We start from the raw sequence: 26782 nt of genomic DNA on the forward strand, positions 1-26782 counted from the left end.
GCCATCTCATCCTCTGCTGTCCCCTTCTCCTTTTGCCTTCAGTCTTTCCCAGCATCAGGGTCTTTTCCAGGGAGTTTTCTCTTCGCATTAGGTGGCCAAAATATTTGCGCTTCAGCTTCAGTATCTGTCCTTCCAATGAGCAGTCAGGGTTGATTGCCTTTAGGATGGACTGATTTGACCTCCTTGCAGTCCAGGGGACTCGTAAGAGTCTTCTCCAGCACCACAGTTCAAAAGCATCAATTCTTCGGCGCTCAGCCTTCCTTATAGTCCAGCTCTCACAGCCATAGTTACTACTGGGAAAACCATAGCTTTGATTAGACGGACCTTTGTCAGCAAGGTGATGCCTCTGCTTCTTACTATGCTGTATTTGTATATAATTTTCAAGTATTCAAGAATCCTTAAAAGTGAGTCAGTCCTATTATCCCCAATATTGCAAGTGGGGTGACTGAGGCTGAGCGAGTGGATTGCCTAAGGCTACCCAGTGATATTAGAACTCCTGACTTCTTGATTCATGGCTCCCTTTCTCAGCCACTATGCTTCATTAGCTGCTTATGAAAGAGCATTAATATATAAAGGCAATTATAAATCACTGGGTGCTGGCTAACAAAGGGAATTCGTTTATAAGTATTTTAGGGAGGTGGTGGGCTCTCCTACACTGGAGGCATTCAAGACGAGGCTGGACAGCCATCTGTTGGGGATGCTCTGACTTGGATTGCTGCACTGAGCAGGGCGTTGGACTCGATGGCCTTGTAGGCCCCTTCCAACCCCACTGTTCTATGATTCTATGTGAAAACTCACTTCCAGCTGTAAAATGGGCAGAAAACTGACTTATGCCTCAGTGGGCTAGAGAAGGAAGCTGTCAAACACATTGTAGGCCCTATTACATGGTTGGTGCATTTTGTTCAGCCTGGTGCATCACAAGTTGTACCAGCCAGCTGCTTTAAGGCTGTAATCCTATGCACGTTTAGACAGAAAATAACCCTAGTTCCCTGCATTCCCCATCCAGGACATGTGAGAGGGCCTTCTCTGCAGTGGCCCCACACTTCTGGAATAAGATGCCATCGGGGTCCACCATGCTCCAACACTGCAGGTGTTTAAGAAGGCGTTCAAAACATATTATTTTGCTCTGGCCTTCTCTGAATATGATTGCTTTGGTTGCTGTTTTTATTGCTGGTTTTGCTTTTGGCTTTATTGCTGTTTTTATTACATCCTTGCTGTTTTTATCATTTGAACATCATACTGGTTTTTATGTGTTTTATTGCTGGGAGGCCTTCCGCCCTGAAAGGCATCCAAGAAATATTTTAAATTTAAAAAAATAAAATGTTCATACAGAGGGCCCTGCTGCCCTACAGTTCCCAGCATGCCCCAGCCAGAATGGCTACCCGGGGAACGTTGGGAGTTGGAGGGCTTTTTCTGTCCGAACACGCGCAGGGCTGTGAAATGCTTCCAGTGGGTGCCAGCTCGGACAGATCAGGCTCAGAAACAGCGAGCCGCCCGGTACCGCAGGTGGGGCTGGGTGGGGGGCGCGGTGGCGGCCTGGCCACGCGGGGCGGCCCGCGGGACTGCAGAGCGGGGCAGCGCTTTGCCCGCACTTGGTCCTTGAACGGTTAAGCCAACGACCGAGCTGCGATTCTCAGAGAGGCAGGAAGCGGGGGGGGGGGCTGCCCGGGGCCCACTTCCCCGTCCCGCCGCGCTGGGAAGCGGCCGCGGGCCCCGCGAGTCCCTTCCCCGGGGCGGAGAGAGCTGCATGACGCCGGCGCGCGGGCCGCGGGAGGAAGGTGCGCGGCGGCGGGGGCGCGGCGGGGGCGGAGGGCCCGGCCAGCCCCGCGGACCCGGCCCCTAGGCGCCTGCGGGAAGCCCCGGCAGGCCTGGCAGGCAGCGCGCGGGCCTCCCTCGCGGGGCTCCCCGAAGCAGCCGGGAGACGCTGCCCCCCGCCCGGAGGGCCCCCGCAGCCTTCCTGGCGGACCGCCCCCGGCAGAGCTGGCCTCCCCCTCGGCGCGCTGGCCGCCTGCCCCGCTGAACGCCGCCGAAGCCCGCCGCCGCCCTGGCCGCCTCCCGCGGCGGCGGGTTCCCTGCGTTCCTGGTGCGGGGTGCGAAGAAGTTCTGCCTGTTGTCTGCCCGGAGCCTCCTGCCGGGCAAAGTATGCCAGCCTTCCCCAGCCTGGTGCTGTCCAGGTATTTCGGGCTTCAGCTCTGATGAAGTCTCTCCAGACTTCGACCCCCATCAGCCCCAGCCAGCATGGTCGATAGTCAGGAATGCTGAGCGTCTGCCCAGAGTCTCCTGCCAGTCAGAGTATGCCAGCCTTCCCCAGCCTGGTGCTGTCCAGGTATTTCGGGCTTCAGCTCTGATGAAGTCTCTCCAGACTTCGACCCCCATCAGCCCCAGCCAGCATGGTCGATAGTCAGGAATGGTGAGCGTCTGCCCAGAGTCTCCTGCCAGTCAGAGTATGCCAGCCTTCCCCAGCCTGGTGCTGTCCAGGTATTTCGGGCTTCAGCTCTGATGAAGTCTCTCCAGACTTCGACCCCCATCAGCCCCAGCCAGCATGGTCGATAGTCAGGAATGCTGAGCGTCTGCCCAGAGTCTCCTGCCAGTCAGAGTATGCCAGCCTTCCCCAGCCTGGTGCTGTCCAGGTATTTCGGGCTTCAGCTCTGATGAAGTCTCTCCAGACTTCGACCCCCATCAGCCCCAGCCAGCATGGTCGATAGTCAGGAATGCTGAGCGTCTGCCCAGAGTCTCCTGCCAGTCAGAGTATGCCAGCCTTCCCCAGCCTGGTGCTGTCCAGGTATTTCGGGCTTCAGCTCTGATGAAGTCTCTCCAGACTTCGACCCCCATCAGCCCCAGCCAGCATGGTCGATAGTCAGGAATGCTGAGCGTCTGCCCAGAGTCTCCTGCCAGTCAGAGTATGCCAGCCTTCCCCAGCCTGGTGCTGTCCAGGTATTTCGGGCTTCAGCTCTGATGAAGTCTCTCCAGACTTCGACCCCCATCAGCCCCAGCCAGCATGGTCGATAGTCAGGAATGCTGAGCGTCTGCCCAGAGTCTCCTGCCAGTCAGAGTATGCCAGCCTTCCCCAGCCTGGTGCTGTCCAGGTATTTCGGGCTTCAGCTCTGATGAAGTCTCTCCAGACTTCGACCCCCATCAGCCCCAGCCAGCATGGTCGATAGTCAGGAATGCTGAGCGTCTGCCCAGAGTCTCCTGCCAGTCAGAGTATGCCAGCCTTCCCCAGCCTGGTGCTGTCCAGGTATTTCGGGCTTCAGCTCTGATGAAGTCTCTCCAGACTTCGACCCCCATCAGCCCCAGCCAGCATGGTCGATAGTCAGGAATGCTGCGCGTCTGCCCAGAGTCTCCTGCCAGTCAGGGTATGCCAGCCTTCCCCAGCCTGGTGCTGTCCAGGTATTTCGGGCTTCAGCTCTGATGAAGTCTCTCCAGATTTCGACCCCCATCAGCCCCAGCCAGCATGGTCGATAGTCAAGAATGCTGAGCGTCTGCCCAGAGTCTCCTGCCAGTCAGAGTATGCCAGCCTTCCCCAGCCTGGTGCTGTCCAGGTATTTCGGGCTTCAGCTCTGATGAAGTCTCTCCAGACTTCGACCCCCATCAGCCCCAGCCAGCATGGTCGATAGTCAGGAATGCTGAGCGTCTGCCCAGAGTCTCCTGCCAGTCAGAGTATGCCAGCCTTCCCCAGCCTGGTGCTGTCCAGGTATTTCGGGCTTCAGCTCTGATGAAGTCTCTCCAGACTTCGACCCCCATCAGCCCCAGCAAGCATGGTCGATAGTCAGGAATGCTGAGCGTCTGCCCAGAGTCTCCTGCCAGTCAGAGTATGCCAGCCTTCCCCAGCCTGGTGCTGTCCAGGTATTTCGGGCTTCAGCTCTGATGAAGTCTCTCCAGACTTCGACCCCCATCAGCCCCAGCCAGCATGGTCGATAGTCAGGAATGCTGAGCGTCTGCCCAGAGTCTCCTGCCAGTCAGAGTATGCCAGCCTTCCCCAGCCTGGTGCTGTCCAGGTATTTCGGGCTTCAGCTCTGATGAAGTCTCTCCAGACTTCGACCCCCATCAGCCCCAGCCAGCATGGTCGATAGTCAGGAATGCTGAGCGTCTGCCCAGAGTCTCCTGCCAGTCAGAGTATGCCAGCCTTCCCCAGCCTGGTGCTGTCCAGGTATTTCGGGCTTCAGCTCTGATGAAGTCTCTCCAGACTTCGACCCCCATCAGCCCCAGCCAGCATGGTCGATAGTCAGGAATGCTGAGCGTCTGCCCAGAGTCTCCTGCCAGTCAGAGTATGCCAGCCTTCCCCAGCCTGGTGCTGTCCAGGTATTTCGGGCTTCAGCTCTGATGAAGTCTCTCCAGACTTCGACCCCCATCAGCCCCAGCCAGCATGGTCGATAGTCAGGAATGGTGAGCGTCTGCCCAGAGTCTCCTGCCAGTCAGAGTATGCCAGCCTTCCCCAGCCTGGTGCTGTCCAGGTATTTCGGGCTTCAGCTCTGATGAAGTCTCTCCAGACTTCGACCCCCATCAGCCCCAGCCAGCATGGTCGATAGTCAGGAATGCTGAGCGTCTGCCCAGAGTCTCCTGCCAGTCAGAGTATGCCAGCCTTCCCCAGCCTGGTGCTGTCCAGGTATTTCGGGCTTCAGCTCTGATGAAGTCTCTCCAGACTTCGACCCCCATCAGCCCCAGCCAGCATGGTCGATAGTCAGGAATGCTGAGCGTCTGCCCAGAGTCTCCTGCCAGTCAGAGTATGCCAGCCTTCCCCAGCCTGGTGCTGTCCAGGTATTTCGGGCTTCAGCTCTGATGAAGTCTCTCCAGACTTCGACCCCCATCAGCCCCAGCCAGCATGGTCGATAGTCAGGAATGCTGAGCGTCTGCCCAGAGTCTCCTGCCAGTCAGAGTATGCCAGCCTTCCCCAGCCTGGTGCTGTCCAGGTATTTCGGGCTTCAGCTCTGATGAAGTCTCTCCAGACTTCGACCCCCATCAGCCCCAGCCAGCATGGTCGATAGTCAGGAATGCTGAGCGTCTGCCCAGAGTCTCCTGCCAGTCAGAGTATGCCAGCCTTCCCCAGCCTGGTGCTCTCCAGGTATTTCGGGCTTCAGCTCTGATGAAGTCTCTCCAGACTTCGACCCCCATCAGCCCCAGCCAGCATGGTCGATAGTCAGGAATGGTGAGCGTCTGCCCAGAGTCTCCTGCCAGTCAGAGTATGCCAGCCTTCCCCAGCCTGGTGCTGTCCAGGTATTTCGGGCTTCAGCTCTGATGAAGTCTCTCCAGACTTCGACCCCCATCAGCCCCAGCCAGCATGGTCGATAGTCAGGAATGCTGAGCGTCTGCCCAGAGTCTCCTGCCAGTCAGAGTATGCCAGCCTTCCCCAGCCTGGTGCTGTCCAGGTATTTCGGGCTTCAGCTCTGATGAAGTCTCTCCAGACTTCGACCCCCATCAGCCCCAGCCAGCATGGTCGATAGTCAGGAATGCTGAGCGTCTGCCCAGAGTCTCCTGCCAGTCAGAGTATGCCAGCCTTCCCCAGCCTGGTGCTGTCCAGGTATTTCGGGCTTCAGCTCTGATGAAGTCTCTCCAGACTTCGACCCCCATCAGCCCCAGCCAGCATGGTCGATAGTCAGGAATGCTGAGCGTCTGCCCAGAGTCTCCTGCCAGTCAGAGTATGCCAGCCTTCCCCAGCCTGGTGCTGTCCAGGTATTTCGGGCTTCAGCTCTGATGAAGTCTCTCCAGACTTCGACCCCCATCAGCCCCAGCCAGCATGGTCGATAGTCAGGAATGCTGAGCGTCTGCCCAGAGTCTCCTGCCAGTCAGAGTATGCCAGCCTTCCCCAGCCTGGTGCTGTCCAGGTATTTCGGGCTTCAGCTCTGATGAAGTCTCTCCAGACTTCGACCCCCATCAGCCCCAGCCAGCATGGTCGATAGTCAGGAATGCTGAGCGTCTGCCCAGAGTCTCCTGCCAGTCAGAGTATGCCAGCCTTCCCCAGCCTGGTGCTCTCCAGGTATTTCGGGCTTCAGCTCTGATGAAGTCTCTCCAGACTTCGACCCCCATCAGCCCCAGCCAGCATGGTCGATAGTCAGGAATGGTGAGCGTCTGCCCAGAGTCTCCTGCCAGTCAGAGTATGCCAGCCTTCCCCAGCCTGGTGCTGTCCAGGTATTTCGGGCTTCAGCTCTGATGAAGTCTCTCCAGACTTCGACCCCCATCAGCCCCAGCCAGCATGGTCGATAGTCAGGAATGCTGAGCGTCTGCCCAGAGTCTCCTGCCAGTCAGAGTATGCCAGCCTTCCCCAGCCTGGTGCTGTCCAGGTATTTCGGGCTTCAGCTCTGATGAAGTCTCTCCAGACTTCGACCCCCATCAGCCCCAGCCAGCATGGTCGATAGTCAGGAATGCTGAGCGTCTGCCCAGAGTCTCCTGCCAGTCAGAGTATGCCAGCCTTCCCCAGCCTGGTGCTGTCCAGGTATTTCGGGCTTCAGCTCTGATGAAGTCTCTCCAGACTTCGACCCCCATCAGCCCCAGCCAGCATGGTCGATAGTCAGGAATGCTGAGCGTCTGCCCAGAGTCTCCTGCCAGTCAGAGTATGCCAGCCTTCCCCAGCCTGGTGCTGTCCAGGTATTTCGGGCTTCAGCTCTGATGAAGTCTCTCCAGACTTCGACCCCCATCAGCCCCAGCCAGCATGGTCGATAGTCAGGAATGCTGAGCGTCTGCCCAGAGTCTCCTGCCAGTCAGAGTATGCCAGCCTTCCCCAGCCTGGTGCTGTCCAGGTATTTCGGGCTTCAGCTCTGATGAAGTCTCTCCAGACTTCGACCCCCATCAGCCCCAGCCAGCATGGTCGATAGTCAGGAATGCTGAGCGTCTGCCCAGAGTCTCCTGCCAGTCAGAGTATGCCAGCCTTCCCCAGCCTGGTGCTGTCCAGGTATTTCGGGCTTCAGCTCTGATGAAGTCTCTCCAGACTTCGACCCCCATCAGCCCCAGCCAGCATGGTCGATAGTCAGGAATGCTGAGCGTCTGCCCAGAGTCTCCTGCCAGTCAGAGTATGCCAGCCTTCCCCAGCCTGGTGCTCTCCAGGTATTTCGGGCTTCAGCTCTGATGAAGTCTCTCCAGACTTCGACCCCCATCAGCCCCAGCCAGCATGGTCGATAGTCAGGAATGGTGAGCGTCTGCCCAGAGTCTCCTGCCAGTCAGAGTATGCCAGCCTTCCCCAGCCTGGTGCTGTCCAGGTATTTCGGGCTTCAGCTCTGATGAAGTCTCTCCAGACTTCGACCCCCATCAGCCCCAGCCAGCATGGTCGATAGTCAGGAATGCTGAGCGTCTGCCCAGAGTCTCCTGCCAGTCAGAGTATGCCAGCCTTCCCCAGCCTGGTGCTGTCCAGGTATTTCAGGCTTCAGCTCTGATGAAGTCTCTCCAGACTTCGACCCCCATCAGCCCCAGCCAGCATGGTCGATAGTCAGGAATGCTGAGCGTCTGCCCAGAGTCTCCTGCCAGTCAGAGTATGCCAGCCTTCCCCAGCCTGGTGCTGTCCAGGTATTTCGGGCTTCAGCTCTGATGAAGTCTCTCCAGACTTCGACCCCCATCAGCCCCAGCCAGCATGGTCGATAGTCAGGAATGCTGAGCGTCTGCCCAGAGTCTCCTGCCAGTCAGAGTATGCCAGCCTTCCCCAGCCTGGTGCTGTCCAGGTATTTCGGGCTTCAGCTCTGATGAAGTCTCTCCAGACTTCGACCCCCATCAGCCCCAGCCAGCATGGTCGATAGACAGGAATGCTGAGCATCTGCCCAGAGTCTCCCGCCAGTCAAAGTATGCCAGCCTGGTGCTGTCCAGGTATTTCGGGCTTCAGCTCTGATGAAGTCTCTCCAGACTTCGACCCCCATCAGCCCCAGCCAGCATGGTCGATAGTCAGGAATGCTGAGCGTCTGCCCAGAGTCTCCTGCCAGTCAAAGTATGCCAGCCTTCCCCAGCCTGGTGCTCTCCAGATATTTCGGGCTTCAGCTCCCATCAGCTCTGATGAAGTCTCTTCAGACTTCGACCCCCATCAGCCCCAGCCAGCATGGTCGATAGTCAGGAATGCTGAGCGTCTGCCCAGAGTCTCCTGCCAGTCAAAGTATGCCAGCCTTCCCCAGCCTGGTGCTCTCCAGGTATTTCGGGCTTTAGCTTTGATGAAGTCTCTTCAGACTTCGACCCCCATCAGCCCCAGCCAGCATGGTCGATAGTCAGGAATGCTGAGCGTCTGCCCAGAGTCTCCTGCCAGTCAAAGTATGCCAGCCTTCCCCAACCTGGTGCTCTCCAGATTTTTCGGGCTTCAGCTCCCATCAGCTCTGATGGGAGTCTCTTCAGACTTCGACCCCCATCAGCCCCAGCCAGCATGGTCGATAGTCAGGAATGCTGCGCGTCTGCCCAGAGTCTCCTGCCAGTCAAAGTATGCCAGCCTTCCCCAGCCTGGTGCTCTCCAGGTATTTCGGGCTTCAGCTCTGATGAAGTCTCTTCTGACTTCGACCCCCATCAGCCCCAGCCAGCATGGTCGATAGTCAGGAATGCTGAGCGTCTGCCCAGAGTCTCCTGCCAGTCAAAGTATGCCAGCCTTCCCCAACCTGGTGCTCTCCAGATATTTCGGGCTTCAGCTCCCATCAGCTCTGATGGGAGTCTCTTCAGACTTCGACTCCCATCAGCCCCAGCCAGAATGGTCGATAGTCAGGAAGGCTGAGCGTCTGCCCAGTCTTCTGCCAGTCAAAGTATGCCAGCCTTCCCCAGCCTGGTGCTCTCCAGATATTTCGGGCTTCAGCTCTCATCAGCTCTGATGGGAGTCTCTTCAGACTTCGACTCCCATCAGCCCCAGCCAGCATGGTCAATAGTCAGGAATGCTGAGCGTCTGCCCAGAGTCTCCTGCCAGTCAAAGTATGCCAGCCTTCCCCAGCCTGGTGCTCTCCAGATATTTTGGGCTTCAGCTCCCATCAGCTCTGATGGGAGTCTCTTCAGACTTCGACTCCCATCAGCCCCAGCCAGCATGGTCAATAGTCAGGAATGCTGAGCGTCTTCCCAGAGTCTCCTGCCAGTCAAAGTATGCCAGCCTTCCCCAGCCTGGTGCTCTCCAGATATTTCGGGCTTCAGCTCCCATCAGCTCTGATGAAGTCTCTTCAGACTTCGACCCCCATCAGCCCCAGCCAGCATGGTCGAAAGTCAGGATTGCTGAGCATCTGCCCAGAGTCTCCTGCCAGTCAAAGTATGCCAGCCTTCCCCAGCCTGGTGCTCTCCAGATATTTTGGATTTTAACTCCCATCAGCTCTGATGGGACTCTCTGATGAAGTCTCTTCAGACTTCAGCTCCCATCAGCCCCAGCCAGCATGGTCGATAAGAATGCTGAGCGTCTGCTGGGAGTCTCCCACCAAAGTATATCAGCCTTCCCCAATCTCCAGATATTTTGGACTTCAGTTTCCATCAGCCCCAGCCAACATGGCTGACAGGAATGCTGGGAGTTGCAGTCCAAAACATCTGGCAGTCACCAGGTTGGGGAAGGCTGAGGTAGACCGTGCATATAACTGGAGGCTCCATTTATCTATTCTGCCTTAAACAATGGATGGTGCTACCCTCCCAAGAATTTATCTGGTCTTTTACAAAGCTGCCTGTCCCTGGCGACCAATATCACCTGTTGTGGTAGTAAATTCATATACGTAGGTGTGTCTGTGTTTGTAAGTAAGTGAATGATCAAAGAGAGACGTTTAAGACTTTATTTAAAAGTTTTGCTTTCCACTTTCCTCAGTAACTTAGGAGGGATTTCAAATTTCATTTTTATTTATTATATTTCTATACGTCCCAATAGCCAAAGCTCTCTGGGCTATTTACAGAGATTAGAACCCTTAAAAATAAAATATTGTACATAATAAAAAAAAACAGACAACACACACACATTTATATCTGTCTGTCTGTCTGTCTAAACAATTACAGTAATCGACAAAAAGAAATCCCAGGACCTGATTAAAAACTTTATCATATGCTGTCAAACAAATGCTGGGAGCTCAGTTGACAGTTTTTAAGAGGCTGAGAATGGAAGTCTGTTAAGAACTGTGAGCTATGCAAGACAGTTAAAAAAAAATTCAAAGGGCTAAATACAAATTAAGTGTTAATGTTCAGATTAAGTCCAGAGGTTGTTAACAGTGTTAATGTCTGTAGATCCAGAAGTTCAGTCTCTCTGAATATCCCCAGATTTGCTGGTTATTCTACAAGGAAACATTTCCAGGTCAGAGAGGTTGTGGCTGTCAGAATTAAAATGTTTTGAAATGGGTTGTTTGACTTCTGTTGGTCAAGATTGCTGGTTTCTAAATTATATATGGAGATCCATTGTTGTTTTCAGGATGCTTGTATTCAGTAGGGTATATTAATTGCTGGGCTTGTAAGTGATGCTCCTGTTTAGTGAAATTGCTCTTAACAGTTCTGCTTTTAATGGTTACTGCTTCTCAGTCTAAGATAAGTAAAAATGACGCATTGGCAGACTACATATGACTTTGAAGAATTAACAGCTGGCCATGCCCTCCTCCAGGATTTTCCATTACATTCCCCTCCCCTGCTCCATTTTCAATTTTTTTTTTTCCAGGTGACACTCAACATTCCGTGTCTGCTGAGTGTGCTCAGTTTTCTTTGGGCTGGTTTTAGAAGTGAAGTTGCTCCTGTAGGTTTACTTAGGGAGCAATCCCTAAGCAATGGTGTGGCCACACTTGGAATACTTTGTACAGTTCTGGTCACCACACTTAAAACAAGATATTGTAGAGCTGGAAAAAGTGCAGAAAAGAGCAACTAAGGGCACAATCCTATGCAGATAGGTGGCCGCCTCCGAACTTTGAGGTGACCACCTATCCCATGCAGGGCAGAAGAAGCACAGTGGAGATCGTTCCCTCCACACTTCTCCCACGCTGCATTTTTGGCTAGAAAGCCGCTTTCGGCTGTCTAGCCACAGGATGGCGGAGCGGGGGAGGAGGCTGCCAGATGACACATTGGATGTGTTGTACTGGCATTTCTGCCCGCCCCGGAACACCCGTTTCAGCCGCTCCACACTCCTCTTGTGAGGGCGGAGCGCAGGGCTTCTCTGTGCTGCCTGCGAGGCAGGGGGGAAGGTCAGTTCCCAGAGCCTGGAAAACAAGATATCCTATGGCCATCTAGCCGCTGACTAGCAGCCATAGAATTGCTGCCTAAAATGATCAAGGGGCTGGAGCATGTCCCCTGTGAGAGAAGGTTACAACAGCTGAGGTTGTTTAGCCTGGAAAAAAGGAGGGTGAGGGGAGGCATGATAGACATTTTGCTCCCTCTCTCAGAATATTAGAACCCAATGGGGTCATCCTATGAAGCTGAGTGGTGGGAGATTCAGGGCAGATAAAAGGAAGGACTCCTTCACACAGCGCAGAGTTAAACTATGGAATTCGTTACCACGGGATGTAGTGATGGCCACCACTTTGGATGGCTCCAAATGGGGTTGGACAAATTCCTGGGGGAAAAGGCTATTGGTGGCTACTAGTCCTGATGGCTGTGTGCTACCTTCAGTATCAGAGGCAGTGAGCCTATGTACACCAGTTGCTGGGGAATATGGGCGGGAGGGTGCTGTTGCGCCCATGCCCTGCTTGTGGGTTCCCAGTCGACAGCTGGTGAGCCACTATGTGAACAAAATGCTGGACTAGATGGACCCTTGATCTGATCCAGCAGGGCTCCCCCTATGTTCTAATGTCTTGTTTGTGTGTTGTTGCTTTTCATAACACTAATAATACGTTTCTTTTTTTAACAACCAGGGAAGTCCAATGATAAAAAAAACCTGCCAGCTATCTCATGTCAGCTCAAGCTCCACAAAGGCAGGAAATGCAAGCAACAAACAGGCATGGGTCAACCCACAGGAAGATTCTGCTAACAATATCTCGGAAGCTAAGCAGGGTCAGCCCTGGTTAGTACTTGGATGAGAGACTGCCCGGGAATCAGGTTTCCTGCACTGAGCAAGGGGTTGGACTCGATGGTCTTGTAGGCCCCTTCCAACCCTATGATTCTATGATTCTGTAATACAGTAAGGTTCAAATGTTGTCTGAACCTTAAAGCAATACACGGCCAGGACAATGTGGGGCATCTTTGCTGGTCCCAGGCACTCCATCCTTTCCATCTGGATTTGGGCCTGAAAGACCAAGGAAAAGTGTGGGTACATGGAAGGTAGCACAGTGTGTGACATGGCACAACATCATGACTGATCACAGGGCACGTGTGTCAAGGCATTCGCCCTAGCTTCCAGGTTCCTGGCTTTGTGGCGCTGGAGCCAACATGAGATAGCCTTTACCCTGGTCTTAAACTGACTGCTTTTTAAATCATTGAATTTATTTCTTTATTTACAGCATTTTTACCCTGCTCTTCAGCCAAAAAAGGCTTCCAGAGCAGCTTACATAGATTAATAATAAGACAGTTCCTCTCCTCAAGTTTACAGTCTAAAGGACACGACACAAAAGGGAAAGGGATTGAGAGGGAAGGGGATCAGCACTTTAGAATCAAATGTTTTTAACCATTTCACTTGAATGTTATTCTTTTAGCATCTGGAATAAATTAACAAAGTAAGAAAACATGCCAACGAAGGAAAGAAGACTACGAGAGAAGAGACATAGACGCTACCTCAAAAATAAACAAGCGGTGAGGAGAAATAATACAGGGGTCACACCAAAAATCAAACACATTGGAGAGTAAACATAAACAATACTACAAAAAATTTAAAAACTGGAAAAACAAAAGGTCTAATGTAAATGGAAGAGAGGAAATTGATCAGGCATGGTTTTCTGTGTTGAGAGTAGTATATCAGGTATGCTTGTTGCTTTTGTTAGAGGATAAAAGATGGAAGATGGATAAAATTAAGGACTTCATTACATATGAGATGAGCTCAAAGCTAAACTTAACTCATATTTTGGGCCATAGAAGATGATATTGTAGGAGGTCCATTTGTCACTCAGTTTGAAGACAAGTTCCTAAATTCTGAAAGACATAAAAGTGTTAGGTTTGACAGAGTTTGTGTAAGCAGTAATAGACTCTTTTACCACACCCAAGGGAAAAAATGTTAACATAGAGAAGGTGGCAGAGAAAAGTAGCTTGTGAAGGGAACTGGTTGGATAAAACTTTTAAAAAAAAAAAATTCAATATCTGTGATGATGCGCTGTATGTCTGTAGTTACTGTGCAGTAGGACCTGAAAAAGACATTTTACCAAGTCAATGTATTTTGAATGGAATTGATTTAGAAGAAGTTCCAAGTGAATTAAGTAGTCTGAACTTGTATGAAAAAAAACAAACCACAACTCATCAAACCATTTTTTACTATTATTCACATAAGCAGCAAAAGTAGAAACTGTCCTCTAAGGATTTAGTCAGAGGCATAAAAGACAAACTAGTATTATCTTCCTATACCTATCCAAGATAACTCAGACACTGTAAGACAGGGGTTTTCAACCTTTTTTAGGGTCATTAGGCACATAATTATTTTTGAGAAAGTGTCATGGGGACCGTCACAAAATGGCTGCCTGGAGGGGTGTCCATTCACAAAATGGCTGCCAGGTTGGGCTGACCAGTCACAAAACGCCAATTTCACAGAAGGGGAAACTGGTGATGCTAAAAGAGAAAGTGCCCAAGAGCTTGAATACAACGCAGAGGTAGAGTCTGAGCCTTGCAACCCAAGCCCACTTCTTTGAATTCAGTTTTCTTTTTCACACACCCCTCCCAAATTCTCTCTGTCGCATACTTGCATGCAAATTTACCTTGTCCCTGCTTTCTCCTCTATGTTGGGTTGCCTAGCAGGCCTCTTTAGCTCCTCCCATTTCTCTCTCAGCATTCCCCCACCTCCAGCCCCAGTCTTCTCTCTTCTTCCCCACTTTGGGTCACCCCCAGCCCAGCCCTAGTCTCTCCACCTCCTCCTCCCACTCCATTGGGTGACTCCCCCAGCATTCCCCAGATGACACACTGCCACCCCCAAGTCTCCCCACTAGCACCATAAATTATGGTGTCCGTGACAATGGGGCACATCCTTCCTTCCTTTTTCCTTCTTAGTGGCCCGGACAGCTTCCAAGCAAAGCTCTTGCTTTCAGCCACCTGCCATCTTTACTTCCTAAGAATGTATTTGGGTCCATATGGATCCCAGAGGCATTCTAGGGAATAAAGGCAGCTGAAGGCCAAAGGCATTCTGGGGAATAAAGCGGACAAGCAGCTGATGGCCAGCAATCTACTATGGAGCACTCCTGGCTACCAAAAATACATTTTAAATTCAATTTTTAAAAAATCACAGGTATCAGCAGGGCACTTCACAAGTGCTGCGGGGAGGGCACTACGTTGCCTTCCCCTGGTGTAGAACATTTGTAAAAGGCCTTGATTCTAAACAGTGACCTGTATTTCGTTTCATAGGACTTACTGTCTGGGAAGTCAGAATAGAATTGCAGACTGCACGTGCAATCCACACCATTTCAAACTGCTGTAGGGTCGCCCCCCCGCAAATATTTATTTATTATATTTTTAGTCTGCCCAATAACCAAAGTTCTCTGGATGGATTCCAAACAAGTAAAAGATGAAGATGAAACAGTTAAAAATATAAAATGCAATACAAATATTTAAAAGAATACAATACAATAGTGCTAGACCCTAGAATTCAGGACAAAGAATCCTGGATATCTCAAAGGCTGGCTCCCTACTTTAGTTATTTAGTTATTTCTAATATAATAATTACCCTGCTATTATTATTTTGATTTGTTTGAAATCGCAAACATGGTTACCTGCATTTATTCTTTTTTTGAAGTGTATACCTACAAAAAGTGAAATGTGCACCTCAAAATGAAATCATGATTACCATTAGTTAAGTATTTATAAACCCCCATTTATCATACACATCGACTTACAAGAATGCAGATTCAAATGCATTGGAAAGAGGGCAAGATTGCCAGCAGTGCAATGATGAATTTCCTTTTCAAAGCCCAGGAAAATTCAGTGATCAGAAAAGCAGTGGTGGTGCACTGCCATGGGCTGGTCGGTGGCAGTACGGGGAGAGGTCCAGACAGTGGCAGAGTCAGCAGCTGCCTGGGCAGGGCAGGGTGTGGTGGGGGCAGCAGTGGTAGGCGGGGTGTGATCTGCCATCCCTCCCAATCCACCAGCATGTGGCTCATGGTAGTGCAGGCCCTGGGTTTCCCTCCTTTAGGGTTCCCCCCCCCCAAATAACGTTTCTACATCCGCAAAACATGGTTCCCCCCCACCCGCAAGCCTACTGATTGATGGTGTATGGATGGATGGTGCCGGTTTCATTACATATGCAATGACACTCGCAGCCTGAACATCAGAAATAACGGGATGATGATATTTTAAATGTCACTAAAACAAGATTTAAATAAGAACAGTCAGTGCTGTGTGTATGTTAAACCACAATGGCGTTTTGCTCTGTTACTGACTGAGGCTTAGTTTCTTTTCCAGAAAGCAGGGATAGAAATGGAGGAGCAGAGACCGTTGCAGCCTCTGCAAATGGAGAGATTGGAATCTAGAGGGAAAAATTCTCATGTGGTCCAAGCTGGGATGACCAGAGAGCTTCTGATTGGGGCAGATTCGCATCACATCAAGCAGGAGCCTGAGGAGGGGCTACAGCAGCAGCGCTGGGATGCTCAGTGGCAGGACTTCCTGATGACGATGCAGCCGCCTCGTTCGGGATGGGGAAGCTCACAGCTGCCCAGTCCTCTCCGGTCAGGGGATGGTGTCAGCCAGCCTCAGGCCTCCTTCAAGGGAGCCACTGATGCCGGCCAGTGGCAAGGCAGAGAGGGTGCGCCCTGGATCCCGCCCGGCTTCAGTGAGGATGGCGAAGACCCGATTTCCTCCATAAAAGTGAAGGAAGAGGTTTTGGGAGAGGAAGATGCTGCCAGCTTGGAAATGGACCGGCAGCATTTCAGGCAGTTCTGCTACGAAGAGGCCGAGGGGCCCCGGGAGGTCTTCATCCACCTCCAGGAGCTTTGCTACCAGTGGCTGAAACCAGAGAGGCGCACCAAGGAGCAGGTGCTGGAGCTGGTGATCCTGGAGCAGTTCCTGGCCATCCTGCCCCAGGAGATGCAGAGCTGGGTCAAGGAATGTGGGCCGGAGACCTGCATCCAGGCGGTGGCCCTGGCAGAGGATTTCTTGCTGCGGCTGCAAGAGGCTGAGGGGCTGCAAGAAAAGGTAAGCGCCCTTGGTTCTTGCCCTCTGGAGAGAGGCTGAGAGAGCGTTGGCGGCTCTGCTGATCTCCCTGCAGAAATGCAATGCCTTGGGAAGGTCAGTGGGTCAGTTCATATACAGCCAATCCTAGGCAGGCCTGCTCAGAAGTCAATTCGGGCACCACTTCGTATATCCAACCCCCATTTGGGGGTTGCCATGTCGTGAGAACCCGGGGGCCGTCGGTTGTGCGAGAGCTAAGCATAACCTCACATAACCATGGTCTGTTCTTGGATTATACAAGTGTTGTTTAACCCTTGCATAGCCCATGTTCACTGGGTTTGCACAACACGACAACCCTTGAATGGAGGTCGGAGAGGCAAAGTGGTGCCTGTGGGTGCCACAGCTCATTGTGGGTTAAATAAGCCATGACGAGCTGTGCCTCGTCGTGCAAATGAGGTCAGTGGTTTCAGTGGGACTTCTCCCTGGTACACATGAATAGGACTGTAGCCAGGAGTGCTCTATAAATGCTTTTTACGATTAAATAACTCAGCTATTATCTCTGAACATAAGAACATAAGAAGAGCCCTGCTGGATCAGACAAAGGTCTATCTAATCCAGCATTCTGTTCACACAGTGGCCAACCACTTGCCCATGAAAGCTCTCAAGCAGGACATGAATGCAACAGCACCCTCCCGCCCATGTTCCCCAGCTGCTGGTGTACCTAGGCTTACTGGCTGTGATACTGGAGGTAGCATAGAGCCACCAGCCTTCTCCTCCGTGAACCCTTGTCCAACCCCCTTTTAAAGCCATCCAAATGGGTGGCCGTCACTCCATCTTATGGAAGCGAATCCCATAGTTTAACTCTGCGCTGTGGGAAGAAGCCCTTCCTTTTATCTGCCCTGAATCTCTCGCCACTCAGCTTCATGGGATGACCCCCATTGGGTTCTAGAATTATGAGAGAAGGAGAAAAATGTCTCCCTATCTGCATTCTCCATACCATGCATCATTTTGTAGACGTCTGCCATTCAGTCTCTGCAGCTTTTCGTTATGTCCTGAATTGTATCTCCTGCTTCTCTTGTAGGTTTCATGGCCTGCAGAAGACATGGCTGCTAACTCCCCGAAGTCGGAGCAGGATCCATCAGAGATGGTGAATATCCCGCTCTCAGCAGAGGCTGAGGAAGAGAGCGATGGGGAGGCCAGCTTTCTGGGTAAGGGATAATAAGGGTCTGGATCCTTGAGGGTGTTCTTACAGTTTCTTGGAGAGGGCATTTGGGGAGGGGGAGGGCCCTTTTTCTCTCTCCTGTCTGAAATTCTTGGGCTGCTCTGAAGATGACACTCCCAGAATTTGAAGACATGTAGTTCAGTGGCAGAATGCCTGCTTTGCATGAAGAAGGATCCTGGTTCAATCCCTGGCATCTCCATTTAGGACCAAGGAACTGAAGTCCTGGAGACCCACTAGCAATCCATAAAGACAGTAGTGAGCCAGTACTTATCAATGGGATCTTCTCAAACTGGGGAGAGGTAATGAGCAAGATACCACAGGGCTCAGTTCTGGACCCAGTGCTCTTCAACATTTTTATTAATGACTTGGAGGAGGATGTGCAGGGAATGCTGATCACATTTGCAGATGACACAAAATTGGGCGGGATAGCTAATACTTGGGAAGACAGAAACAAAATTCAAAGGGATCTTGATAGGCTGGAGGGCTGGGCAGAAAACAACAGAATGAAATTTAACGGATAAATGCCAAGTTCTGCATCTAGGAAGAAGAAACCAAATGCACAGTTACAAGATGGGCGATACTTGGCTCAACAATAGTACAAGTGAAAAGGATCTTGGAATTGTGGTAGATCACAAGCTGAATATGAACCAACAATGTGATATGGCTGCAAAAAAGGAAAATGCTATTTTGGGCTGCATTAATAGAAGTATAGCTCCCAAATCCCGGGAAGTACTAGTTCCCCTCCACTCAGCACTGGTCAGGCCTCATCTTGAGTACTGTGTCCAGTTCCGGGCACCGCACTTTAAGAAGGATGCAGACAAGCTGGAGAGGGTTCAGAGGAGGGCAACAAAGATGATCAGGGGACTGGAAACAAAGCGCTATGAGGGGAAACTGAAAGAACTGGGCATGTTTAGCCTTGAGAAGAGAAGACTGAGGGGAGATACGATAGCGCTCTTCAAATGCTTGAAAGGCTGTCACAGAGAGGAAGGCCAGGATCTCTTCTCCATTATCCCAGAGTGCAAGACACGGAATCATGGGCTCAAGTGACAGGAAGCCAGATTCTGGCTGAACATCCGGAAAAACTTCCTGACTGTTAGATCAATACAACAATGGAACCAATTACCAAGGGAGGTGGTGGGCTGTCCCACACTGGAGGCATTCAAGACGAGGCTGGACAGCCATCTGTCAGGGATGCTCTGCCTTGGATTCCTGCATTGAGCAGGGGGTTGGACTCGATGGCCTTGTAGGCCCCTTCCAACCCTACTGTTCTATGATTCTGTGAACCAGCAGTATTCCCAAACCTAATTCCCTGCAGAAGTTTTGGACTACAATACCCAGCATTGCTGACTATTGGTGATGCTGGCTACAGCTGATGGGAGCTGAAGTCCAGAATATCTGGAGGGCACCACATTGAGGAAGGTTGTCCTAGCTCGACGACTTGCACCGTTATAGAAACGTTTTCTAAAAGCCAAACTAGACATGATATTAAATGTGTCTTTCCATTCAGTGTGCATGGTTGGTGGGGTGTGTTTTAAATGCACATAGCATCCACCGGGGATGGGGGGATGGGTGGAAATGAGCGGGTGTGGAAAAGGAATTTAACCTTTTCCTACCCTGCTGTCATCTTGAGGGAAATCTGCATGGGGAAGAAATCCCCTCTTGGCACCACCCAGGTTTCAGCATTTGCGTTTCTCATTACATTTACAGCGTGGCACAAAACTGAGGCCGTTCTGGTTTACTTTGAGGACAGGGCATCATCTGTAAAGCAGAAAGCATATGGCTTCAGTTGGCCATGGAAAGGACTCAGCTGGACTTTAAAGCCAAAAGGAGCCATAAAAGGAGATGCGTACCAACAACCCAAAGAACAAAACACTTGACAAATCGGGGTGTGTTATTTAATAACAATAGACAAAATGAATGAACATACACAAAACACATAAGCTAACTATATGGATTCAAAAAATTAAAAACCAAAAAACATTAAATTACTAAAGAACATACCATGAAAAAATAGTTTGTATGTACATTTATTATATCTATCTTTATTACATTGCATATCCCAATCTGTCCATTTTGGGGTGGTTGCATTTGCTTAGTGGGGCTTTGCCACATATTATTCATTAAATTTCTGTTTAGAAGAAATTTTAAAAAATCATGAAAGGTAAACTACAGTTGTCATCATTAATCAATAACGTATAAAGCCACAACCTTCATAAGAACAAAAATAAACACATGTAGTTGTGCCGATACATCTGTCCTTGCATTTCCGTTTGATTTCTTTCTGTTCCATAATAGGATAGAGTTACAGTTTTCTTCCCTGTAAGGTTTTTTATGCCATCAGCTTATTCATAAACATGGCCTTAATAGGCATGTGTTGTGCAGTTACATGGAGGTAGGGATAGGCTACACATGCTTAGTTACAGGGGTACACATCCTGATCACCCCCAGACGTTTTGGACTACAACTCCCGCAACCCCTGACCATTGGCTGTGCTGTGTGGGGCTTGTGGGAGTTATAGTCCAAAACATCTGGAGGGCAACACGTTGCCAACACCTGCAGTAGTGTATCAAGGAAATAACTGCTAACATTAAACAAAGCTTTTATCATGGATCCATTTTACATCATGTGTTGCATCACTGTCTTCTCTGTTTAGAGGATCTTGCTACATTCAGACATAAGACTAAACCATGGTTTACATTACAAAAACAAGGCCAGCCTCCCCCTGGGCTCGTACACTCCCCCTTCCTCCTCCTCCTCTGGTGCAGCCACAAGGACAAGACTGGGAGCATTCACTTCTAGTTTTGATTAACCACAGTCCAGTGTATTCTCCGAACCCTAGACTGTGGTTAACTTTAACACCAGGTATTGAAGACAAGCCAGCTTCATAACCCATGGCTTGAAGTTGTCTTATTTCCTCTAACCATCATTAAGATTAACCACAGTTTGTCCAGAGTTGGACAACCCGGCAAGCTGGGAGTAATCAAAGATGGAAGCAGAAGCTTCTGATCTCCTCCTCCACAGCTAAGCTCAAGGGGGAGGGGGAAGTCCACAAGCCCAAGGTGGGTCAGGCAGGGTGAGCGGGGGTAGGCTGTGGTTTAGTGTTATGTCCATACCACAATTCTTTCTTTGTTCCAGCAGGCAACGACCAAGCATATGAGAATGGAGAGGAGACCTTCCCGTTTGAAAGACATCCACAAGTGGGCATCAGCGGATTGTCCTTGGCAAGACTCAATGGGACATTTTTCCAGGTTTGTGGGTTGGGAGAGATGCCTCGCAGTGAGCGGAGCCAAGAAAGCCACAGGGAGAGCCAAGTGGAGAGCCAAGATTTTCTTCACGATGAACGCGTGCAAGGAAGCAGCTTCCCAGAGGGAAGCCACAAGGTGACGAAGAGGAAAAGGACAGGCCCCAGCTGGGGGACAGTCCTGCGTCGGAGCTTTGACTTCCCTCGGAACCAGAAGGCGCAAAAGCTCTATACCTGCACCTATTGTGGGAAGATCTCCAACAACAGTGCTCACATGATCATACACGAGAGGACCCACACCGGCGAGAAACCGTACAAGTGCTCAGAATGCGGCAAGTGCTTCAGCACGAACTGCAACCTAATGAAGCACATGCGCGTCCACACCGGGGAGAAGCCGTACAAATGCTCCGACTGTGGCCGGAGCTTCAGCGACAAAGCCTCGCTCATTGTCCACGAGAGGACCCACACGGGAGAGAAGCCCTACGAGTGCCCGATGTGTGGGAAGAGCTTCACCTCCAGCTCCAACCTCATCACCCACAAGCGGGTGCATACGGGGGAGAAGCCGTACAAGTGCGCCGAGTGTGGGCAGAGCTTCGTTCACAGGCCGCAGCTTGTCATCCACATCCGGACGCACACGGGGGAGAAGCCCTACGAATGCCTGGAGTGTGGCAAGAGCTTCAATCAGAAAGCAGACCTTATCATACACGGGAGAACCCACACCGGGGAGAAGCCGTACGAATGTGCCGAGTGTGGGAAAAGCTTCATTTCGAGCTCTTACCTTCGGAAACACGAGAGGCTGCACACAGGGAAGAAAACGCAAGCGGGGGAAGAAACCCACAAGTGCAACTACTGCAGGAAGAACTTCATCAGCCGGTCCAAACTTCTCATCCACGAGCGAACGCACACGGGAGAGAAACCCTTTGAGTGCGCTGAGTGCGGGAAAAGCTTCAGCACGAGCTCCAACCTTGTCAATCACAGGAGGGTGCACACGGGGGAGAAGCCGTATCAGTGCTCGGACTGCGGGCAGAAGTTCAGCACAAACTCCAACCTTGTCAATCACAGGAGGGTGCACACGGGGGAGAAGCCGTACGAATGCTCAGATTGCGGGCAGAGCTTCGGCCACAAAGCATCCCTTAGGAGACACAAGAGAATCCACTCTAGAGAGACAACCCCATGAGCACAGGGGGACAAAATGGTGATACTGGTTCGCTTGCCAGGGACGTCGGAAGCTCCCTCGTACCGGGCCAGACCACTGTTCCATCTCGCCCAGCACTGAAGACACCGACTGGCGGGGGCTGTGCAGAGTTTTAGGCGGGAATCTTTTCCAGCTCTACTGGGAGAGACCAGGGACTGAATGTGGGATCTTCAGCATGCAAAGCAGGTGCTGCAATTCTAAGCTGTGGCCCACCGTCCTGTTTGTCACAGTGGCCGTCCAGATGCCTGTGGGAAGCCCACAGGCAGGATAAGAGGGCAACAGCCCTGTCTCACTGTTGTCCCTTGGCAACTGGTATTCAGAGGCACGCTGTCTCTAAGGCTGCCATCTTCTACACCAGACTTTCCCAACCTGATGCCCTCTGGAAGTGTTGGACTACAACTCTCATCATCCTTAGAGCTGATGGGAGTTGCAGTCCAATACTTCTGGAAGGCACCAGGTTGGGGGAGACCGTTGTACACAGTTGCCTGGGCGTATGCCGCATTGAACTCAGTGGGGCCCTGGTGGATCAGACAAAGGCTACCTAGTCCAGTTTTGTTCCAACAACCAGCAGGTGCTACAGAAATTGCCCAGTAGACTATTATCTCCGCTCTGTTCCGTCCTGTTAGCATAAAATGGTATACAGAGAAGATCAGGGTTTTGGCCCTTTCCAGTTCATTACACTAAGCAGCAACTCATTACATTTTTTTTGTATGGGTTGCACAGCCTTGCTGAGAATGAGAAAGCAAGAGGAGGAGGAGAGGTTTCTCCCATTTCCCCTTCACCTCTGCCTAGAGACAGAATGTTGCCCTGCATCCCCATCTCTGCAGACACACACAGACCGGAGGGACATGTGTTTTCTCTCAAACTAAGGGTCACGGCACACCACAGGGAGACTGGGCCTTTTCTCTCCGTGGCAGGGGTGGGCAACTTCAGGAGGTCCGGGGCCCATTTCCCACCTCCCCTGGAACCCCTGCCCCCATGGGCCACAGCCGATCTGGAAGAGAATTTAAAAGGTTTATTCCTGAAATAAAAAGATTGTATGAAGGCAGCATTCAGATAGACTGGCAACTATTTGATTAATTCTATGAGTGGGGTGACCAGACTTAAGAAAGGAGTGCTGTTCGCTTGTGAGATGGAGAGGAAGTGGAAACTGACCCCAAATAAGGAAAGGGGAGAGCTAGATAGATATATGCTGGGCTGAGGAGGGGTAAAAAGGGAAAGTTCATATGTGAACCACACGCTGGCTGAACCAGAGTGGCTTGGAGACTAGGAAGGGTGAGGGAAAGGTTAGGGTTAGAGAGGGAAAGGAGAACCAGAGTGCAAATATTGGTTCCTCCATAAAGAGAGGGGAGTGTGTGTTTGTGTGTGTTCGTTCAGGAGCTTGCTATGCATAGGGTGATGCTTCTACACCAAGGCGTAGGCCAGGAGCATGGGATCTGCAGCCGAAGGGTGGCAAATCTCGGCGTGGTTTCATGCGGACATCTGCCTAGCTTCACACCCCACCTGCTAGGGCTCTGGCCTCACCCACTTCTGGAATGGGGACCCTGACAAGTTTCAACCAAGGTAATCCAGGCCTCCACAAGAAAAAGATTCCTTACCCCCAGCCTCGGGGGTAGTAAGAGTGGTTCCCTAGTGGTTTTCCCCAGATCCTGGAAGCTCATATATGCCTGAGGACACTTGCCATCTTGCCCCACATGATGTCAAAGTGGAAGCCAACTACGAGTGGGGATGAGAGGTGACCCCTCTGCTCAAACTGGCTGTAATATAGGCAAAGCCTTCCTAGGTCCCCTTCAGCTCTAACTAAACGGTGCATTAAAAGAATAAAAGCAGAGATGGGGAGGAGAAAAGCTAACTGAATCCAGCTGCATCCCCAGAGGACTGAGCATGGTTTTAAGTTGTGGAACCTTTCTTACTAAGAGTGTTCATCCAAAATACTCGTATCAAGCACTAATATTCTCCCTACCCTCCATCCTGCACCACAACTGAGAATGAACACCCAAGAAACCACAACAGCCAGACCACTAGTTTCCAAATGGCTGGCATGTCCTGTTAAAGCCTGGCTGGGAGGGATCCCCTGAGATCTTGGAGAGCGGATGCAGCCGAACAGTCTGTTCTGGGCTACATGAACCAATGCTATACAGCACCTTCACAGGTTCAGCAGAAGGCTCCACATTTCATTGTGGATGTTTGGCTGATCCTTTTCACTTCAGATGTTCAGGATTGAGTGTTAGCCCTTCTGCAGGCAAATCGTGTGCTCTACCCTACCTTCAAGCTATAGCCTTCCCTGCTCACCCCAAATGCTTTGTGTTCAGAAGGCCCCAGGATCAGTTCCTGGAATCTCCTATTAAAAAGATCTCTGGCAGCAGAGCTAGGAAAGATTTGGGAGAGCTGTAATACTGGGCCAATTGGATCTGTGGTTTGACTGGGTGCAAGACAGCTTCATATGCGTTTCCTTTCAAGAAAGGAAGGTGAAGACTGCAAATTGTGCCTCCACATCTATGGGCCTCAGCATGGAGTATCTATGTCACAGTGTTATGTGACACGTGTGCGATGGAGGAAGATGTGTGTGTCCCTTCCCCCTCAGCCTGCGCACTGAACTGGCCCAGAATCGTGATGTGACTACTGATTGGCCAACGTCGGGACTCGCTTGGCTGGCTGCACACAAGGAAAGCTGGAACAGATCACACCATTACCTGCTCTCCTGTGGGATGTCCTTTCCTGAGTTAGGGAAACCGCTCTAGTGATTAGATAATTCACCAGTAGCTAGGTAAGGTGATGATCCACTGAGGACCTGACGTAGTATTCCTAGCCAGTGACTTAATAATCGTCCTGATTTAAAACAACATTACCCGAGCTTTACTGTTCCTTGTCTTGTGTTTTTCTTTCTGTCTCTTTAAATAAACTCGGTTGATTTTGTAAGCCTTCTGGTTGTGTTCACAAAAGTTACTGGCGCACAGCTGGTATGGTCCGGAGGGTGTGGCCCCCAAAACTATTATCTGTTCACCCACTTGGCTCCATATGGAATTCAGTTAAACAAACCACCGGGGATTTTGAAGCAGGGTTCGCAGCACTCGGGTATCTGACTTCCTGTGCCACCAACACCGCTTTCATGGCTCTGTTGATAGAGAGCATCATGTAGGGTGCAGTGCCATTCTGCCTGAGCATTCCATCAGCTGATGTGAAGGGCCAATCCCTGTCCACCAGGCCCTATAAAGCCCTAGCCACAGTGCTCACTCGGTCTCCACAACATCTGTCTCGTGTGAGGCCGCTGCTTCAGTTCCTGCTCCCTTCGAGCTTGACCCCTGCCTGGTGTTGTGTGTGTGTGTGTGGTTTTTTTTGCTATGCAGACCCCCTCAGGTCCTTGTTAGCTGCTCTGGAACTTGACCCTATACCTGTTTTGAATCACAGCTGTGCCTTTGGCCTTATTGGTCTGACAGCCAGCTCCCCTTGCATCCAAAATCCCGCTCAGCCCCTTGCTGAGGCCTGACAGAGAGTAACAGTCTTCTCAGCCTTAGTTATACTGTTTGTTATGTGCAAAGAAGACTTCCAGGCAGGGCATAATGCATATTAATAGGATTGGGGGGGGGGGAGAAGCTTCTCTCCCTCAGCGAAGGGCTACAGTTCAGTGGCAGAGCACGTGCTTTGCATACAGCAGGCCTCTGATTCGATCCCTGCCATCACCAGGAAGGGCTGGAAAGACTCCTGCCTGAAACCCTGGGGAGGGGCTGCCTGTCAGTATAGACAATACTGAGCCAAATGGACCAAGCATCTGTCTTGGTATAAGGCGGCTTCTTCCGTTCCCTGTGCTGTTTGCCTGCCAAAATAACCCCATAATTCTATTTGTTGCTCAGGGGTAAATACACAAACGGCCCCTTCAGGGCAAATAGCTGTGTGTGTGTGTGTGATTCTTTGGACTGGAAAAATGTGGCCCTTATCTGAAGTGCCCCTCCCCCCGGCTGCTTTTTGGTAAGAAAGCAAGGGCAAATCTAAGTAATCATAGACCCTGGACTTCCTGGTTTTATGCCCCCCCCCCCCTTTAGACAGCCATGTCTTCAGTTGTAAATCCCACACACACCGCCACTGCCACTCCATGCTTTATAACTGCTTCTGAATTCCTTACATGTTAGAATGTTCATCATTCCTGATTTAAAAAACATACTCTGAGCATGCACAATTTTGCATTTTAAGCTCACTTAAATCATAGCACCGTCGTGATTACAGGAATAAAATGGGAGTTTGCTTCTGATGCCCTCATCACCTGCTGCTCTCTGAGTGATTGTTTGGGGGGGGCCCTCTGGGCTGTGGGGCCTCGACTTTGGTCCCAAGGCCCAACCCTAACTGCATCACTGTAAGGAAAGCAGTGTGGCCGGTCCTGAACAAGCTGTTCTAAACACACCATTAATGTAATGTCATTTGGCCTTTGGTCTTCACTCAAGCAACCCCACAGGATGTATTGCTGAAAGCTAGATGGGCAGAATTGGCCCGGCAAGTTCCAGCAAGATACTGGTGAGGCATCAACCCCCACTGGAAGGTGGGGGTTGACGCAGCAATTGTTTTGGGGGGGGCAGGATAGAGGGTGAGAGATCGTGGCTTAAACAAGGCTATCTAGTAAGGCAGGGGTGGACAACAAAATCCTGTCACGGCCTCTAGAGAGGTCCCTGCCCAGGGTCGGCCCTATCATTAGGCAGAGTGAGGCAACTGCCTGAGGCGGTAGATGCTAGGCGGCAGCAGTTGGAGCTCCCCAGCCATTCTGCTCTGTTAGTAGGACAAAGCTGTGTGTGCTTCGCAGCCTGTCCTACACCCCCTAAACTAGCCTGCTTCCCTCGGGTGTGATGAAGGACACCATCCTCTTGACAGGTTCAAGTGCCAGTTGGCTTCTGTACCTGGAATGGAAGGAGGCACCATCTTGTCCTTTGCCTCAGGCAGCAAAATGTTTTGGGCCAGCCTTGCAGCAAACCACTTCAAATTCAGTGGGAAACCACTACAGAGGCTCAAAATTGCCAAATTT

At 51.1% G+C, this 26782-nt stretch overlaps 1 protein-coding gene across 5 annotated transcripts; it reads left to right on the forward strand.

Moving 5' to 3' along the window:
- Positions 1-1635: 1635 nt before the first annotated feature.
- On the forward strand, positions 1636-24692 carry LOC146355762 (uncharacterized). Of its 5 annotated transcripts, none has more exons than XM_084830770.1 (6): positions 1639-1778; positions 11736-11884; positions 12513-12609; positions 15412-16140; positions 17198-17324; positions 20477-24692. In XM_084830770.1, the coding sequence occupies exons 3-6, from the start codon at positions 12544-12546 to the stop codon at positions 21754-21756; spliced, it is 2202 nt and encodes a 733-aa protein (XP_084686896.1). In that variant the 5' UTR covers positions 1639-1778; positions 11736-11884; positions 12513-12543; the 3' UTR covers positions 21757-24692. The 5 variants fall into 5 exon arrangements, with proteins under 5 accessions (XP_084686894.1, XP_084686896.1, XP_084686895.1 ...); XM_084830769.1 differs by having other exon boundaries at positions 1665-2174; XM_084830768.1 differs by lacking the exon at positions 11736-11884 and having other exon boundaries at positions 1636-1778.
- Positions 24693-26782: the final 2090 nt, after the last annotated feature.

This window comes from Heloderma suspectum, chromosome 2 (assembly GCF_057233095.1).
Source record: "Heloderma suspectum isolate Gila_16-S chromosome 2, 16-S_ref, whole genome shotgun sequence".
Classification (NCBI taxonomy): Eukaryota; Metazoa; Chordata; class Lepidosauria; order Squamata; family Helodermatidae; genus Heloderma; species Heloderma suspectum.